At 43.1% G+C, this 19,437-nt stretch overlaps 1 protein-coding gene across 2 annotated transcripts in view; it reads left to right on the forward strand.

Moving 5' to 3' along the window:
* rbm25b (RNA binding motif protein 25b) overlaps positions 1–19,437 on the forward strand; it is a 103,708-nt gene that overhangs the window by 52,691 nt on the left and 31,580 nt on the right. For both annotated transcript variants that reach the window (XM_060828703.1, XM_060828704.1), the window contains exons 7-8: positions 11,805–11,965; positions 16,424–16,600. In XM_060828703.1, coding sequence (XP_060684686.1) covers positions 11,805–11,965; positions 16,424–16,600 — 338 coding nt within the window. The remainder of the gene's footprint in view (positions 1–11,804; positions 11,966–16,423; positions 16,601–19,437) is intronic.

Here is a 19,437-nt window from a genome sequence, read left to right on the forward strand (position 1 = left end):
TCCAGCATTTTCTGTTTTTTGTTTCTGATTACCAGCATCTACAGATCATTTGGTTTTCATTTGAGGATGATAGGGCAAAAGACAGCATTAGATCCATTGTGTCTATGCTGGCTATTTGCTGAATTAATGAATCCTACCCCCTTTCACATTTTGCTTTATTTATTTCCTCTTCCATGTTACTTTGAAACTGATTCCATTGTCCTTTCGTGAAGAGCATTCAGGATAAACCAAGTGTCCATTTTTGTCAAGCAAAAATCTGCATTCTCTGCTTATTGACCTTGCTGACGCTGGAAACAGTTTCTTATGAACTGTTTCAATTTTTCATTATTTGAATATGCTGAGTGTCCAGTTAACTCCTTTATCCAAAATATTATTGTAGTAAATCCTTTGAACCATTTCATATCCTTCCTAAAGAATGCTGTCCAAAATGTGGCATATCTTATTTACTTATATACTTTATTCCTTTATGTAAATCGTTTCTTTACCCCCTTCCTACCAAAATGCATTACCACCAATGTGAAGCTTCTCCCCTCCCTAAACAGAAATACTTTTCCAAAAGCTTTGCTTGCGTGCGTTTGTTTAGTAGAGCCGATCTATTTTCTGCTACTGATACTTACAATTAACGTTTCTTTTTTCTGCATCATTAATTCTACTACTGTTTGGCTTCTAATTTCTGCAGTTTCAAACAAAAGTCACATTTCCAGCCCCCATAAATGAATCATAGTGGACTCTTTGTCTCCACAGATGCTGCCAGTTCTGCTGAGTTTCTCCCACACTACCTGTTTTTATTTCACTACACACTTGCCTTTGTTAAATCTTCCCTGTCATCTGTTTCCTTCTTTGATGAATTCCAAAACTGTTAGGATCCTTGAAAGACAAAGTTGTTTGCAAACTTTGATTTTATACTAAATACCCAAGTCCAAGTGACAAGAACACATCAAAAAGAACAGTGATTGTAATGGCCTTGAGTTACAACATTGTCATGTCCCTTCAATCTGAAAATTAGCAACTGTTTACCTTTAAGCTGTTAACCAACTTTAGATCCTTCTTGTGGGGAGGAGTGGGATAAGTGAAACAGAAGGGAAGGTCAGATAGGGCAGAAAGCAGAAATACAGGAAATGGGTTGAACATGATTGAAGGTCTTGCTTGCCAGAAACGAATAGGGATCCTGATCCTAACATCAGAAAATATACTTAAGAAACTGGGAGAAAGGAAAGGAATCAAAGAAAACCAAAAGTGAAAGGCCTGACTCCTCAAAACATTTTTAAGCAGGTAGCCCAGGCTGTAACTTTGCTATTTGTTTTAGGTAAGTGTATAGCAGACATTCCCGGAGTCAATTAGCTCGACTGACTGCTGAGTTTTAAACAAATAGAATTTAGTTACAAAATTACAGAATGAAACATCAAGAACAGAAAATAGAATACCAGATAACTTCCTATCCAAACCTGACAGACCATCCCGACTTAATGATGCTTTTCCAAAGATACTCGCAACAGGAGTAAATATAGGGTAGGGGAATGGGTCTGGGTGGGTTACTTTGCGGAGGGTCGATGTGGACTTGTTGGGCCTAAGGACGTGTTTCCATACTGTCGGTAATCTAATCCCCATAAACAGACCCTTGGCACAAAAGGTAAAATTAAACAAAGGCTTACAGGTTTCAAGACAGAGCAGAGAGTTTTTTTTCACACGTTCCCTGTTGCACCTAACTCTGACCTAAATGAAGGCTAGCTACACAGCTAGCTGGCCATTGCCCTTTGATTATACCAGTTTTTAAAGACATAAAAGTCTTAGTCTGGAGGCATTATATATTATGGGTAAACAAAATGAGCCCCAGTAAAACTTTCAAACTCAGCCTTGTTGGAGCCTGGCCAATTACTCCGGGGGAAATAAACTCAAGGGCATAGTAACCTTTCTTTAAAAAAAAACCAACATTGTGACTCTGCTGATCATCATGCCCTACCTAAACTAAAAACTGAACCTGCCCTTATTTGGTCCATATCTCTCTATTCATTCCCTATTCATGTAACTATCCAGATGCATCTTAAATGTCGCCACCTCTTCTATCAGTGCATACCAGACTCCTACCACTCTCCATGGAAACCTTCCCTTTTCCATCTCTCTGAAATTTTCCCCTATCACCTTGAACCTGTGCCCCCTTGTAACTGTAATTTCAACCCTGGGAAAAACCCTCTGAAAATCCACCGTATCTGTGCATCTCATAATTTTGGATACCTCTATCAGTTTCCTCTCAGCTGCCATCTTTCCAGTGAAAGTTGATGCAGAAAGTATGGTGAGTAATTGCAGCCCAAGTCACAGTGGGAGTGGTAGCCCTAAGATGGATATTCGTGGACAGCCTAACTCCAGAAATGTATATAGTATATGGGCCACTAGAGTATTCACTATCCTCTCTGATTTTCTAAACAAATGGTACTTATCAAAGGACTCAGTTTAATCCCATATGCCTCCACTTCAGTAAATTATGGGTGGCAAATGGCACTGAGTCATATCACATGGAAACAGACCATTCGGTCCACTCGTCTGTGCTGACCAAAATTGCAATCCCTTTGACTAGCAATTAGTCCATTTCCCCAAGTCCTTCCTATTCATATACTCTTTCAGATGCCTTTTAAATGTTGTAATTCTACCACCGTACACCATTACCTTTTGGCAACTCATTATACACAAGCACCACCTTCTGTGAAAAAGGTACCCTTTAGGTTCTTTTTAAATCTTTTCCACATCACCTCTAGTTTTGGACCACCCCACCCTGGGCAAAATACCTTATTTACCCTATCCATACCCCTCATTATTTTATAAACCCTTGTAAGGGCCGCCAGCGTGGCTCAGCGGTTACCACTGCTGCCTCAGTGCCAGGGACCTGGGTTCGATTCCAGCCTCTGGCAACCGTCTGTGTGGAGTTTCCACATTCTCCCCAGGGGTTTCAGTTTCTTCACACAATCCAAAGGCTAGGGAGGCCAAGGCTAAGCGGTATTATTGCTGGACTATTAATCCAAGGACCTAGGTAATGTTCTGGGAACCTGGGTTTGAATCCAGCCATGGGAGATGGTATAATTTGAATTCAAGAAACATCTGGAACGATGACCATAAATCTATTTGGGCAGCACAGTGGCTCAGTGGTTAGCACTGTTGCCTCACAGCACCAGGAAATCAGGTTCGATTCCGCCCTCAGGTGACTGTCTCTCCATCTGTCTGTCTGTGTGGAGTTTGCACATTCTCCCCATGCCTGCATGGGTTTCCTCCGGGTGCTCTGGTTTCCTCCCACGGTCAAGAGATGTGCAGGTCAGGGGAATTAGCCATGCTAAATTGCCCATAGTGTGAGGTGCATTAATTAGTCAGAGGGAAATGTGTCTAGGTAGGTGACTGTTCAGAGGGTCACTGTGGACTTGTTGGGCCAAAGGGCCTGTTTCCGCACTTTTGGGAATCTAATCTAATCGTGCAGGTTACAGGGTGGGTGAATTGGCCATACTAAATTGCCCATAGTGTTCAGGGATGTGTAGGGTAGGTGCATTAGCAAGGAGTAAAACTGGAAAAATAGCCCAGGGGAATGGGTCTGGGTGGGTTGATCTTCGGAGGGTCGGTGTGAACTTGTTGGGCCAAATGGACTGTTTCCACACTAGGGTTTCTATGATTCTATGATAAGGTTATGCCTCAGTCTCTGAGGGAATATAGCCCCAGCCTATTCAGCCTCTCCCTATAACTCAAACCTTCCAATCCCGGCAGCATCCTTGTAAATCTTTTCCAGACTCTGTCAGGTTTCACAACATCTTTCCTCTAGCAAGGCGACCCAGAGTTATACATGGTATTCCAAAATTTGCCTTATCCGTGTCCTGTATATCCACAACATGACGTTGCGACTCTTGTGCTCAATGTTCTTCCTGATGAAGGGCTTTTGCCCGAAATGTTGATTTTACTGCTCCTCGGATGCTGCCTGAACTGCTGTGCTCTTCCAGCACCACTAATCCAGAATCTGGTTTCCAGCATCTGCAGTCATTGTTTGTACCTAGTTCTCACTAATAAAGGCAAGCATGCCACACGTCGCCTTCGCTATCCTGTCGACTTGCATCTCCAATTTCATGGTACTATGTATCTTAAACCCTAGGTCTCTGTTCTGCAGCGCACTGCAGTGCCCTACTGTTAACTGTTGGTCCTGTGTCAGGTGGCATTCCCAAAATGCAACGCCTCCCATTTATCCCAGTGAAACTATCTGCCCTCCTCAGCTCGCTGGCTCATCTGATCCTTTTGGACTGAAGTAACCTTCCTACCTGTCCACTACACCACCAAACTTGGTGTCACCTCCAAACTTAATCACCATGCCCCTCATATTCACATCCAAATCATTTTTGTAAATGGTGAAAAGCAGTGGACCCAGCACCAATCCTTGTGGCACACTGCTGGTCCCAAGCCTCCAGACAGAAAAGCAACTATTCTTTTCCAACTTGCTACCCTCGAGCCAATTTTGTATCCAACTGGCTTGCTCCCCCGGATCCCATGTGATCTAAACTTACTGTCACATTTGCCTTCATGTCCATTTCCTTGGGAAGAAATTCTGACCCTGTTCACCTGGCCCTTACACCCTAGTTCTTACCCTCATCTGGACCTCTCTCTGTAGTCCTTGACCTAATCTTGATCTGTCCATTGGGAACTGTCAATGTGACATCAGCTTTCTGTGTTCCCCTCCCGCACTCTAACTTGAGTGCACTTTTCTCTCTGGTCTAATCTGACTTCTTGTCAAACTTGTTGACTAGATATGCTGATGTCACTTAACATGTTGGCATTATTCTGAGACATAATCCCTATCATCCCTAGACAATAGCCTCCATATTAAGCATTGTTTTTGTGACTGTCACTGACTGTATCTCCTCTGGAGATCTTCCATTCACCTCACTGTTCCCTAATCCCAAACAACTTACTTCTGCCGCCTCATTTAAATTGAAAAGCAGGACTGCCCTGGTAGACCCATTGTTTCAGATTTTTCATGTTCCACTGAATTCATTTCTTCCTGTCTTGACTAGTGTTACTTGGAAAGGTTTAAACTAGAGTGGCAGAGGGCTGGGAGCTAGAGCAGCAGGAATTGAAGGGGAGGTAGATGTTAGGGCCAGAAACTCTGAAAGGAAGGACAGGCAGAGACAGATAAATGATCATGATGGGACTGATGGACTGAAGTGATTTGTTTCAAGGAGTATTATGGGTGAGGCAGAAGAGCTTAGAACCTGGATCAGTGCATGGGCCTATAATGTTGTGACCATGACAGAAACTTGGTTGAGAGGGGGACAAGACTGGCTGCTCAGTGTTGTCTTGGATGAAATGTGGAGGTGAAAGAAGTAGAGGATTTGTTACTAATCAGGGAGAATGTTCCACTTGCACTTTGCCTCAGTGGATGAGCCCTGCACTATGTCCTATATGGAGAGAGTACAAAAATAAGATGGGTGCAGTCACTCTGGCAGCTATTGGAGGGCCCACAGTATAACCCTGAGTCATTGAGGAACAAATATGTAGACAGATTATGGAAAGATGCAATAATAGCAGGGTTGTCATACCAACATTGACTGGGATTTCCTTCTAGCCACAGGCTGAGATGGTGCAGAATTTATCAAGTGCATCCAAGAGGGCTTCCTGTGACAAGATGTGGATAGTTGAAGTAATGGGCCTTGTATTGGCTAATGAGCCTGGCTGGGTGACTGACCTTTCAGTGGGAGAGTGTTTTGGAAACAGTAATCACAACTCCTTAGGTTTTAGGATAAGTCAGGACCTTACAGGAAGGTACTATTAGGGAGAGCTAATTACAACTATTAGGCAGGATCGAGGGAGTGTTAATTGGGAACAACTGTTATTGGCAACTCCACATTTGACGCAGTTGTTTAGATTAGAGTAGATTAGATTCCCTACAGTATGGAAACAGGCCCTTTGGACCGATACTCCGAAGAGTAACCCACCCAGACCCATTCCTCCTCCTATATTTACTAATGCACCTAAAACTCTGGGCAATTTAGCATGGCCAATTCACCTAACCCCGACATCTTTGAATTATGGGAGGAAACCAGAGCACTCTGAGGAAACCCATGCAGACCCTGGGAGAATGTGCAAACCCCACACAGACAGTTGTCCGAGGCTGGAATTGAACCCGGGACTCTATCGCTGTGAGGCAGCAGTGCTAACCACTGAGCCACCGTGCCCCCTCCTCCAAAACAAAAAGGTTTAAGGACCTACTTATCAGGACCGGCATGCCTAGGTCAGGATGGAGTGACAAGTTAAGGGATCCATGGAAAATGAGACGGGTTGAGAATTTTGTCAGAAGAAAAGAAAGAAGCATGTGTAAGATTTAGGAAGCTAAAATTGGACCCGACCTGTGGGTAGTGTAAAGAAAGTGGGAAAGAACTTTTGTAGCTAATTAAGACAGCTAAGAGGAGGCCATGAAATGGCTGTGGTTAGTTTGGTTAAAGGGAATCCAAGTTAAAAACAGAGGATAAATAGGAAGAAGCTAGGACCACTCTGGGACAAAATGGGGATCTTGTGCATGACTGCAGAGGATGTGGACAATATCCTAAAAGAGTAATTTGCATCAGTATTCACCCAGGAGAAAGATGTAGAGGATGTGGAGATTAATGTGGCGTATGCGAAAATGCCAGGGCATTTTGCAATCAAGAAAGGAGCGGGGTTGGATATCTTGAACAACAGATGGATTATGTCCCCAGGGCCAGATGGTATTTGCCTCAGGTTATTGAGAGAGACAAGAGCAGATTGCTGACTTCTTGATCAAGATCTTTGTATCCTTGCTAGCCACTGGAGAAGTCCTAAAGGACTGCCATGTAGCTCATGATGTTCCCCTGTTCAAGAAGAGATATAGGAATAATCCAGAAAGCCTTGGACCACTGACACTCACATCAATGGTTGGGAAGCTATTAGAGAGAATTCTTAGGAATAGGATTTGCACATATTTGGAAAAACATGGCCTAATTAAGGACAGTCAGCATGGCTTTGTGCTGGGAAGGTGACAAAGGTGATCGATGAGGATAGAGCAGTGGATGTTGTCACCGTGGATTTTGAATAAGGCTTTCGACAAGTGTCCTTCATGGTAGGCTCATTTCAGAAAATTAAGATGCATGGGATCCGCAGTGACTTGGCCGCTTAGATTCAGAATTAGCTTGCTTGTAAAAGATAGAGGGTTGTGTTTTTCAGGCAGAAGGTCCATGACAAGTAGTGCCCTGCAGGGATCCTTACTAGGACCTCTGATATTTGTGATATATATGAAAAACTAGATTGGTGGGTTAGTAAGTTTGGAGGCGATACAGAGACTGGTGGAGTTATGGATAGTGCCGAAGGTTGTCAAAGGACACAGTGGGATATAGATCAGTTGCAGACATGGGCAGAGAAATGGCAGATGGAGTTTCATCCAGGTAAATGTGAATTGCTGCAGTTTGGGAGATTAAATTTTAAGGAAATGAATACAGTTATGGCAGGACCCTGAACAGCATTGACTTAGAGGGATCTTGGGGTTCAAGTCCATAGCTCCCTGAAAGTGACCCCACAAGTAGATGGGGTGGTAAAGAAAGCATATGGTCTTTATTAGTCCGAGCACCGAGGTACAAGAGTCAGGTTGTAATGTTGCAGCTTTATAAGACTTCAGCTAGTTTGTACTGAAGAGCATTGCATTCAATTCTGGTCATCACATTTTTGGAAGAATGCAGAGGATTTGGAGGGGGTGCAGAGGTTTACCAGGCTGCTGCTGTATGAGAGGGTATTAGCTATAAGCAGAAAGTAGAAAGACTCAGGTTGTTTCCTCTGGGATGAGGTGGGAGTGGGAGGATGGATGGTCTGGGGTCTTGATAGAAGTCTGTAAAATTTGAGATTTGAGTTGAAATAATGCTAGGGGCCATGCATTGAATGTGAGGGGATAAGTTCAAAGGAGGGGAGGGACAAGTTTTTTTTTAGTCATAGGAGACTGCAATGCATTTGCCAGGGATGGTGATGGAGGCTGATACAATAGTGGCATTTAAGGGCGTTTTAGGTAAACATGTTAATATGCAATGTATGAAGGGATATGGACCAAGAGCAGGCGGAAGGGATTAGTTTAAGTTGGCATCATGTTCAGCGCAACATTGTGAGCCAAAGGGCCTGCTCCTGTACTGTACTATTTGATGTTAAAGTCTGCACCGCCAAATCTGCACTTCCCAGCACAAGGCCCACAGTCTTGAATGTTACGATATTTCAAGTGCTCAAGTACATTATGGAGACCGAAAGTAGTCTTGGTGCCTGCTTTGTGGAACCCATCTCCTGTTCTTTTGCTTTCTTGCCTTTTTCAATGCACCATTATGCCCACATGCTTATGTTTTGGTCCCAGGCCTGCTGTGGTGTTCTAAGTAAGTTCACACAAGCTGGACTATACCATTTTTTTTTCTGATTAAATACTTAGTCTTTCAGAGTCAACTTTGAGATCAATTACTTCAAACCATGTGTTCTTACCTTCATCTTTATACCTTTTACACCAATATCCCTTTTCGTATTTTTTGCTTTCAGTAATAGCTAACCTTTATTCTACTGCTAACATTTTAGTTCAGACAAGGCTTTGCTTTTTCATTACAACCATTAATAGTTCCTTTGCATCTTGTTGGATGGTACCTTTGATCTTTATCTCCCTCTACTCATTTTTCCCAAACCTTCCCTTCTGTTTCACTCACCTTCTCCTTTTTCTAACAGCAGAAACCCACTACTTTTCCACCTTTCTACAGTCATAGCAAAAGCTATATCAGAATTGAAATGTTAACTGTGTTTTTCTCCACAGATGCTTCTAAAGTTGATGTGTTTTTCCAGCACCTTGTTTTTATTTCCTATCTTGAAGAAATGCAGAATTTTGCTTTCACATTGGTAGTTTTCCTGATACTGGTCCTTAAATCTCATTGGTTTTAACTTGTCTAACAAACTTACTGTTAACTACTTTGTCAAATACCTTTTGTAAGACAGAAACTCAACTTCTCGACCCTCAACAAGCCTTTCTTGCTTGATCAAATATCTTGATTGAGTCAATCAAACACAATACTTGCCCAAATGCCGAATAATTTTGGCCCAGATTTAATATCTGTAACTTTGCCCAGCATTGACTTTAGGCTGACTGTTTGTTACCAACTTTGTTGCCCTCTCCATTTTTAAAGCAGGTCCAGTATAACATTCCACAATACCCATAGGTACCTTGAATTTAAATATTTTTCACACCTTCCTTCTTCCATTCCATTCACCAGTTTTTCTGTCTCTGTCACATCTGTTCTGATAGTTTCACATTCTCCTGGGGGTCTTCAGGGTCCATCTTTTCCCTGAACCAAGGATTCCTTACCATTATGGATGAAAAGCCCAAAATTGTGTCTGACTTATTTCCTACACTTGTTCCCTCGTTCCACACCTCCCCCCACCCCTCTTCCTCACACGCACGCATGCACACATACAATCCCTCTTGTTCTCTGTTACTCCACTCCAGCAAAGCCACCATGATGCACACTTTCCCCTCCCTTCTCAGCATTCTGCAGGGACAGTTCCTTCCAGGACACCCAGCTTCACTCCTCCTCCATTCACATACCTCCCCACAACTACAGCAGGTACAATACTTGCTGGTTTACCAGCACCATCATTACTATCCAAGGCCACGGTTGCACCTTCCAGATGTGGCAGTGATTTGCCTGCACTTCATTCAACCTTATCTACTGTTTTGCTACCGGAATGCCATTTCCTATTCCTCTCCTATACTCTTATTTTGAGGAGACAAACAGACTGTTTTATCACTTAGCAAAACATTCACGTTCTTCCTGTAAAAAAAAATGACACTGAGCTTTGTATTGCTTGCCATTTCAATACACCACGATGTGCTGAGATTTTGGAGTCTAGCCTAGATCTAGTGAGGTTGAATGTAAGCTGCAAGTATGTCACCTCATCTTTCCATTCAGCCATTGGCTTTACATCAAGTTGATAGTTTCAAAACGTTGACTCTACCCTCCATGTTTGTTACCTACCCTGACAACCACAGGTCCTGTCCTGAAATGGATTGTTTTCAGCACCAACAAGTCATTTTCACCTGCTCATAGTCCCTGTTTTAACATATCTAGCGTCTCTTCACTGGCTTACTGTCCCTTTGTTTGCTCCTGTCTTCTCTCACTCTTGGCTTTTCTCTGTCACTTGTGTTCTGGTCTTCACCTATCTGCTTGCTGAAACCACCCTCTCATTTCCATTTTTTTTTAAGCTATGTCCAGTTCTGACAAAGGCTCACGGGACTCAAAACACTAATTCTGTTTCCTCTCCACAAATGCTGTTGGACTGACTGAGTTTTTGCAGCAGTTTCTGGATTTGTTTCAGATCTCCAGTAGCTTCATTTTTTGTTTTATTTTAGCATTTGCAATGCTCTGATGTTCTCATACTGCATTCATGTCAAAGCAGGAGTGAAAGATTACTGGCAGAATTTGTGCAATCACAATCCATTTTTGCCTCAGTAACCACAGGTGACTTGCTACTTTGACTGCAGCTTACTGTTTAACTAGCACCAGCTTTTGGTTTCTATGACTTAGCATGTTCTCAAAGTACCTTGTCCTTTCTCTGACATTGGCAATGTTCTGTCATTAAAAACTTGTCCTAGTACTCATTAGATACCCAAGCCATGCCATCTTAATTTGCCCGCCTAGTCTTGATTTTACTGTTTATGAAATCCATTTTGGATATGCTTAATATTAACTGTGGACCTGTTACTCCCTTAACTCCCCTGTTTTTCCTAACTAACTCTCTCTACATTTGGATGATAGAAGTGACTCATGAGCTCTTTTCTGTAATTCTTGTATCTGCGGTATTTATGTAGGGATGTTTGGGGACGGCAAGGATTAGTAAAGGTTATAGGAAGTTATAAAGTGGCTTGAGCATCTTGAGGATATAGGAAGAGATGTGTAAAGAAGGGTTCCCCGTGTTCGGCTCAGCTGACACTGGCAGCTCAAAGCAAGCTTTCTTCCCCTCCCCCTTCTTTCAGACCCTGAAAACCCAATATTAAAATATTAATATTAAAAGATGAAAATGAGTCCTGGGGATTTTAAAAGAATGATTATGGGGTAATTGGAAAAAGATCAGGTCAAACAAGAACCACTTAAATGGTACTGAAAAAGAAGGGATTAAAATTATGTATTTTGAAGGTTCATACCTGTACTTTATATTTCTTAAGAGATGAAGTTTATCTGTTTAGCATCCGGATAGCAGTGTGTCTTGCAGTGTTGGATAGTTAACATGAAGTGTATTTTTTCGTTTGCCTTTTATGAATATTGTTCTTTGCAAAAATGCCAAGTTTACTTTTTTATCTTCAGAATTATAGAATCCCTACAGTACAGAAAGAGGCCAATAGGCCCACCAGGTCTGCAGCGACCCTCTGAAGAACATAAGCGTGCATGCACATCCCTATCCTATCCTCATAACTGGGTTTTTAACCATGACTAACCTACATGTCCCTGGAGCCTACCAGGCAATTTTTAACGTGGCCACTCCACTTAACCTGCACATCTTTGTACTTTGGGAGGAAACTAGAGCACCCAGTGAGAATCCATTCAGACAGGGAGAACATGCAAACTCCATACAGTCCCCAATGCTGGAATTGACTTGGAGATTCCAGCTAGTGCTGATGCTGTAAGACAGCAGTACTAACTACTGACTGTTCTTCATAGACTTGTAAAGCAGGCAAATAATCAAGCACAAAAATTTATTAATTTTAACAATTTTAAAATCCAATGTTGTCATATGTCATTTTTGTAAATGTGTCATTACTTTGGTAGCATTTGGTTTTTGCGAATACAAAGAACCCGAATCCACACTACGTGCTTTAAGGTTATTGCATGAGCTTCAAGTGGGAGACAAGAAACTACTTGTAAAAGTGGATGCGAAGACCAAAGCCCAACTGGACGAGTGGAAGGCCAAAAAAAAGGGAGTCAATGGGGTATGTTACATTCAGATAAATATCTGAGCAATTTTATTGTTGCAAATTTGAAATCCTATCTACATTTCAAGTAAAATGTAACCACTGACTTGCAGTTGTCAGTTAATGTTTAATTGGCATTGAAAGAATAAGAACTTGTTTTCAATGAATTGAGTCCTATTTTTTGTTGCTATTGGTTAGCCATAATAAATCAGTGTCTTTTTGCCAGTAAAAGGAAATAAGCTCTTATGAGGGAAAGAAATTTGGAAGCTTGGGAGAAGATAAATTGAACATTACTTACCAAATGAAAGAAATGAGTCATTGCAAAATGGACCTGTTTTGAGGTCAGAACTCAAATCCCTTACTCCACGAATTAATACTGAAAAAATTTTAACTTGCGTTGGAGTTCGCAAGGAAGGAAGAATATTACCCAGCTGTGTAGACTTATGACTTCCAAGAGGTTATTTGTTTTGAAAATTTAGTTTTGTGACATAGGCAGAGAAAAAGAGGAGGTTCTGAGGCAAAAATATAGGAAGTTAGGCAGGAAATTAAAATGTAGGTCCTTTGTAGTAATATTTGGATTACTCCCGGTGCCACGAAGTTCGACAACTTAGGGAAATAAACAGCGATATCTTGAGAAGTGTCCATATTAGAGGTGGTGGTCTTGGATTTCTTAAATGCATAAATGTGGATAAATTCCTGGCACCTGATCAAGTATACCCCAGAAATTCGTTGGAAGCTAGGGAAGAGATTTCTGGGACCCTTACTAAGATATGTGTGTTTTTGAGCTACAGGTGAGGTGCCGGAAGGTTAGAGGTTGGCTAACGTGGTGCCATTGCTTAACAAAAGTGATAAAGAAAAGCCAGGGAACTATAGACCAGTGCGCCTGGCATCAGTGGTGGGCAAGCTTTGGAGGGGACCATGAGGGACAGGAGTTGCATGTATTTGTTAATGCAAGGATTGATTGTCCGCATGGTTTTGTGTATGGAAAAGTAGGGAGAGGCTGACTATGCTCTCACGAACTTGAGGTTTTTGAAGAAATATGAAGAAGGTTGATGAAAGCAGTGGATGCAATCCACATGGACTTCAGTAAGATGTTCAGCAAGGTTCCTACTGGTCAACTGCTTAGTAATGTTAGATCACATGGATTACAGGAAGATCTAGCCATTTGCTTACAGAATTAGCTCGAAGATAGGAGACAGGGTGGTGGTGGAGGATTGCTTTTTAAACTGGAGGTTTGTGACCAGTGGTGTGTCACGAGGATTAGTGCAGATCCACTGCTTTGTGTTGTTTATATAAACGATTTTGATGTGAATATGAGGTATGGTTAGTAAGTTTGCAGATGAAACCAAAATTGATGTCATAAAGAGCGAAGAATGTAATGTCAGAGTAAAATGAGAATTTGAGATGGGCCAAAGAATGGCAAATGTTTTTATTTTAGATAGATGAAACAGAGCAAGGTGACGGACAAAGTCACATCACTGCCTGACACACTCAATGCTGTCTGTGCTCGGTCTGACCAGAATGCCAGCGATGCGATAATGCCTGTCCGACAGCCCCAGATACACCATTCCCCTTGGTCACTGTTGCAGATGTCAGATTGGCCTTCCTCTGAGTCAACCCAAGGAAAGCGACAGGCCCAGGTAGTGTCCCCAGCTGAGCACTCAGATCCTGTGTCGACCAACTGGTGGAGGTATTCATGGACATCTTCAAACTTTCCCTCCTACAAGCCCAAGTCCCCAGCTGCTTCAAGAAGACTACCATCCTCATACTGAAGAAAGTACATGCCGTGTGCTTTAATGACTACTGTCCAACAGCTCTGACCTCAACTGTGTACTGCTTCAAGAGGTTTGACGTGGCCCACATCAACTCTAGTCTCCCTGCCTGCCTCAATCCTCTGCAATGTTCCTACCTACACAACAGGTTAACACTGGTTGTCATATCCTAGTCGTGCACTTTTCCCTGGAACATCTGGCCAACAAGAACATCGGACTCCAGCTCATTGACTACAGTTGTACCTTCAACATCATTGTTCCTTTCAGACTCGGCTCAAAACTCTGACCTTGGTCTCAGCTTCGCCCTCTGCAATTAAAGCCTCAGCTTTTTACCCATCGACCGCAATCAGAGAGGATAGGTAACTGCACCTCCTCTACAATAACACTCCACACTGGAGTTGCGCAAGGGCGTGTCCTCAACCTGCACTCCTTTACCATGACTGTGTTGCCAAATTCCAAACGAATGCTATCTACAAGTTTGATGACACCACCATAGTAGGACAGATATCTATCAGCACATCAAAATAGAGAAGAGAAATAGAGGGCTTGGTAATGCGGTGCAATGAGAAAAACCTCTCTCAATATTTGCTAAACTAAAGAACTGATCGTTGACTTCAATAAGAAAGGAGGAGAACATGCCCCTGTCCACATCAACAGAACAATGGTTGAGAGGATGGAGAGTGTCAAGTACCTTGCAGTGAAGATGATTGACAACCTACCCAGAACTTCCGATATAGATCTGACAGTTAAGAAGGCACAACAACATAGTCTGTTCCTCAGGTGGTTCAGGAAATTTGGCACATCAACAAGAACCCTGACTGACTTCGACAGATGAACTATTGAAAGCATGTTGTCTGGATGCTTAATTGTCTGGTATGGCAACTGCTCTGGCCAGGCCTATACAAAACTGCAGAACATGGGGTGCATAACCCCAGAACATCATGGAAGTCAGCCCTCCATTCATGGACTCTATTTACATGGCTGGCTGTCCTGGGAAGGTTGTCAACATCAAAGACCCATCACGTGCTGATAATGATCTATAACCTCTTCCATTCTGCAGAAAATGCAGAAGCCTGAAGACATGCTAGTAGGGTCAGGAACAGCTTTTTCCCTGTCGTTATTAGACTGATGAATGGTCTAGCCAGCCTCCCATCATGCTGATCTTGCTCGTGTTGATCTCATCTAGCACATGCCCTGTGCAATGTAATGTTTGTCTAAGTCTTTCGTGATCATTGTATCCCTGCTTACTATAATCTGTGTCATGATTTGGAGATGCTGGTGTTGGACTGGGTGTACAAAGTTTTTAAAAATCACACAACACTAGGTTATAGTCTAACAGGTTTAATTGGAAGCACAAGCTTTCAGAGCCATAACCACCTGATGAATCAATCTAATCAAATTAAATATGAGGTGCTGCATTTTGGCAAGGGAAATCAAGGCAGGACTTGTGCTGTTATTAATAAGATCCTAGGGAGTGTGGCTAAACACCTTGGAGTGCGGGTTGAAAGTTCCTTGAAAGTGGGTTTACAGGAGGATAGTGAAGAAAACGTTTGTTCAGTGCATTGAATATAGGAGTTGGGCAGTCGTGTTGTGGCTATACAGGACATTGGGTAGGCCACCTTTGGAATGCTTAATGCAATTTTGGTCTATCTACTATAGGAATGATGTTATGAAACTTGAAAGGGTTCAGAAAATATTTTCAAAAATGCTACCAGGGCTGCGGTGTTTGAGCTATAGTGAAGGCTGAATAGGCTGGAGCTGATTTTTTTCCTGGAGCGTTGCAGGCTGAGTTGTCACCTTATGGAGGCTTATAAAATCATCAGGGGTATGGGTAGAGTAAATAGACAAAGTCTTTTCCCCAGGGTAAAGGAATCCAAAACTAGAGGGCATAGGTTTAGGTGAGAGGGGACGGATATAAGAGACCTAAGGGACACCTTTTTCATGTAGAGGGTGGGCGTGTGAGGAATAAGGAAGTGGTGGAGGTTGGGGCAATTACAGCATTTAAAAGGCATTTTTTTGTGTAATAGGAAGGGTGGAAAGGGATGTGGGCTAGGTGATGGCAAATGGGACTTGATTAATTTAGGATATCTGGTCAGCATGAATGAATTGGAGCGAAGGGTCTGTTTCCATGGTGTACATCTGTGACTCTACTTTGATATCCCAGTGGGACAGAGCAGGGACAAATTTGAATTTATTATTCTGCAGCATTCAATGTGTTTTGGTTTCCAACATCCTATTTGTGCTGTCGTCGTTTTTGTTGTTGAATAGGTTACTTTTCCTGTATTTTAAATGACTTTTTCACTGGATCAGTGGCCTCTTTGACAAGGTTTCAGACCACGTTGCTTCATCCCAATGGCCATCCGACTACATCCTGTGAAAGAAATTCAAAATCTGGCTGTTGATAGATCAACAAATTTATTGAAAGAATAAATATGTTGCATATATATGAGCTTTCCAATTAGTTTGATGGATCTTGAGAGCAAAATGGGCCAACCTCAATTAAAAATCTTCTGGATCACATTGTTGATTATAACAGAAGGACAAAATCTTGCCTGTTGAATTGTAATTGTGTGCTGGCAAGTCTTAATATCGCTGAATGTTGGTGAAGTGACGTTTGTTTCAGCTGGGAGCTACTCAGCTGCAAGCTGTTTAGTGTTTTTGAGCAGTCCTTAATGTCCCATTTTAATCTGATTACACCTTGAAGGATACAAAAACGGAGGATTCGTCAGATGATGTTGTAGATGAGGATACCAAGAGAAGAGATCAGATTGTGAAAGGAGCAATTGAAGGACTAATAAGAGAGTACTCCAGCGAATTAAATGCACCTTCTCAAGATCAAGATGCACATCCTAAAAAGAAGAAAAAGGAAAAGAAAGAGGAGGTATTTATTTGTATTACATAAATTAATGATGAATGTTTAATTCAATCCATCTTAACTTTTGGGCAGAAAGATGATTTTTCTGGAATTCTCACTTGCCAACAGAAGGTTCATAGCTTTGTAGGTAATTCCATTTCAAGTTTATGTCTAAGTGCTTTTGAAATGTGATGAGGCTTCTGTGTCTCTGACCCTTTCAGGCTGAGTTCCAGGACCCAATGCCTTCTGGGTGCAAACATTACTTCCCAATTTTCCTTCCATGGTTCTGTTGATTACTTGAACTCTTGGTGCAATTAACCTCTCTACGATAGTAGTTAGATCCTTCTGGCACCACTATCTCAGACACCACATAATTGCTGGGGCATGGTGGCTCAGTGGTGAGCGATGCTGTCTCTCAGACCTGGGTTCAGTTCCAACCTCAGATGACTGTGTGGAGTTTGCACATTCTCCCCATGTCTGCTTAGGTTTCCTTTGGGTGCTCCGGTTTCCTCCCACAATCTAAAGATATGCAGATTAGGTGAATTCAAGGTAAAAACAATGACTGCAGATGCTGGAAACCAGGTTCTGGATTAGTGGTGCTGGAAGAGCACAGCAGTTCAGGCAGCATCCAACAAGCAGTGAAATTGACGTTTCGGGCAGAAGCCCTTCATCAGGAATAAAGGCAGAGAGACTGAAGCGTGGAGAGATAAGCTTGGGGAGGTTGGGGGTGGAGAGAGAGTAGCATAGAGTACAATGGGTGAGTGGGGGAGGAGATGAAGGTAATAGGTCAGGGAGGAAAGGGGGGAGTGAATAGGTAGAAAAGGAGCTAGGCAGGTCGGACAAGTCATGGTGACAGTGCTGAGCTAGAAGTTTGAAACTAGGATGAGGTGGGGGAAGGGGAAATGAGGAAACTGTTGAAGTCCACATTGATGCCCTGGGGTTGAAGTGTTTTAGATTAGATTAGATTAGACTTACAGTGTGGAAACAGGCCCTTCGGCCCAACAAGTCCACACCGACCCGCCGAAGCGCAACCCACCCATACCCCTACATTTACCCCTTACCTAACACTATGGGCAATTTTAGCTTGGCCAATTCACCTGACCCGCACATCTTTGTGACTGTGGGAGGAAACCGGAGCACCCGGAGGAAACCCACGCAGACACGGGGAGAACGTGCAAACTCCACACAGTCAGTCGCCTGAGTCGGGAATTGAACCCGGGTCTACAGGCGCTGTGAGGCAGCAGTGCTAACCACTGTGCCACCGTGCTGCCCACCTAACCACTGTGCCACCGTGCTGCCCACTGTTCCGAGGCGGAAGATGAGGCGTTCTTCCTCCAGCCGTCTGGTGGTGAGGGAAAGGTGGTTCAGAGTCCGTGTGGGATGAGTTGGTTTCGGAGGCAGGCACTGAGGAAGCAAATGTGGCTGTGGTACCGAGTTTAAAGGAAGGCCACGGCAGCAGAGTTCACACCTGTGATATCCTGCAAAGCCAGCTCCAGTTGTTCCTGATGAGCACATGTGCAGGAGGTGTGTCTAGTTGCAGCTACTGGCGAATCACATTTCGGAGCTGGAACTTCTAGTGAGTTCACCTGTGGAACATCCGTGTTGTGGGTACTACAATCAGTGACATGATCATCCCACAGGTGCAAATTGAGCAGGCAGAAAGGGCATGGTTGACTACCAGGCAGAATAGAGGAAAGGAGGTAGTGCAGGAGTCTCCTGTGGTCAACCTCCTTTCTGACAGACATATTGTTTTGGATATTATTAGGAGAGATGGCTGTGCACTTGAAAGCAGTGGTAGCCAACTTCATGGCACTATGCATGGATCTGCTGCACAGGAGGGGAGGATGATGAATAGCAAGGTTGTAGTGGTAGGGGATTCATGTGTAAGGAAAACAGTCATCTCTGTGGCAGCAGAAGAGATTCTATGATGGTATGTTGCCTGCCTGCTGCCCCAAGGTCAGAGATGTCTCTGGAAGGTATTCTGAAGGGGGAGAGCAAACATATAAGACATTGCCATACATATTGGTACTGGCAGCTTAGGTAGAAAAAAAGATAGACAATAGGTGCAGCAGTAGGCCATTCTGCAGAGCCTGCACCACCATTCAATATGATCATGGCTGATCATCCTTAATCAGTATCCTGTTTCTGCCTTATCTCCATAACCCTTGATTCCACTATCCTTGAAAGCTCTATCTAACTCTTTCTTAAATGAATCCAGAGACTGGGCCTCCACTGCCCTCTGGGGCAGAGCATTCCACACAGCCACCACACTCTGGGTGAAAAAGTTTCTCCTCATCTCTGTCCTAAATGGTCTACCCCGTATTTTTAAGCTGTGTCCTCTGGTTCGGCACTCACCCATCAGCGGAAACATATTTCCTGCTTCCAGGGTGTCCAATCTTTTAATAATCTTACATGTCTCAATCAGATCCCCTCTCAGCCTCCTCAAGTCAAGGGTATACAAGCCCAGTCGCTCCAGTCTTTCAGCATAAGGTAGTCCCGCCATTCCAGGAATTAACCTCGTGAACCTACACTGCACTCCCTCAATAGCCAGAATGTCTTTCCTCAAATTTGGAGACCAGAACTGCACACAGTACTCCAGGTGTGGTCTCACCAGGGCCCTGTACAGCTGCAGAAGAACCTTTTTGCTTCTATACTCAATCCCTCTTGTTATGAAGGCCAGCATGCCATTAGCCTTCTTCACTCTTCATTGACTGGTGTACAAGAACACCCAGATCTCTGTACTGCCCCTTTACCTAAATTGATTCCATTTCGGTAGTAATCTGCCTTCCTGTTCTTGCCACCAAAATGGGTAACCATTCATTTATCCACATTAAACTGCATCTGTCATACATCTGACCACTCAC

Source organism: Hemiscyllium ocellatum, chromosome 8 (genome assembly GCF_020745735.1).
Source record: "Hemiscyllium ocellatum isolate sHemOce1 chromosome 8, sHemOce1.pat.X.cur, whole genome shotgun sequence".
Classification (NCBI taxonomy): Eukaryota; Metazoa; Chordata; class Chondrichthyes; order Orectolobiformes; family Hemiscylliidae; genus Hemiscyllium; species Hemiscyllium ocellatum.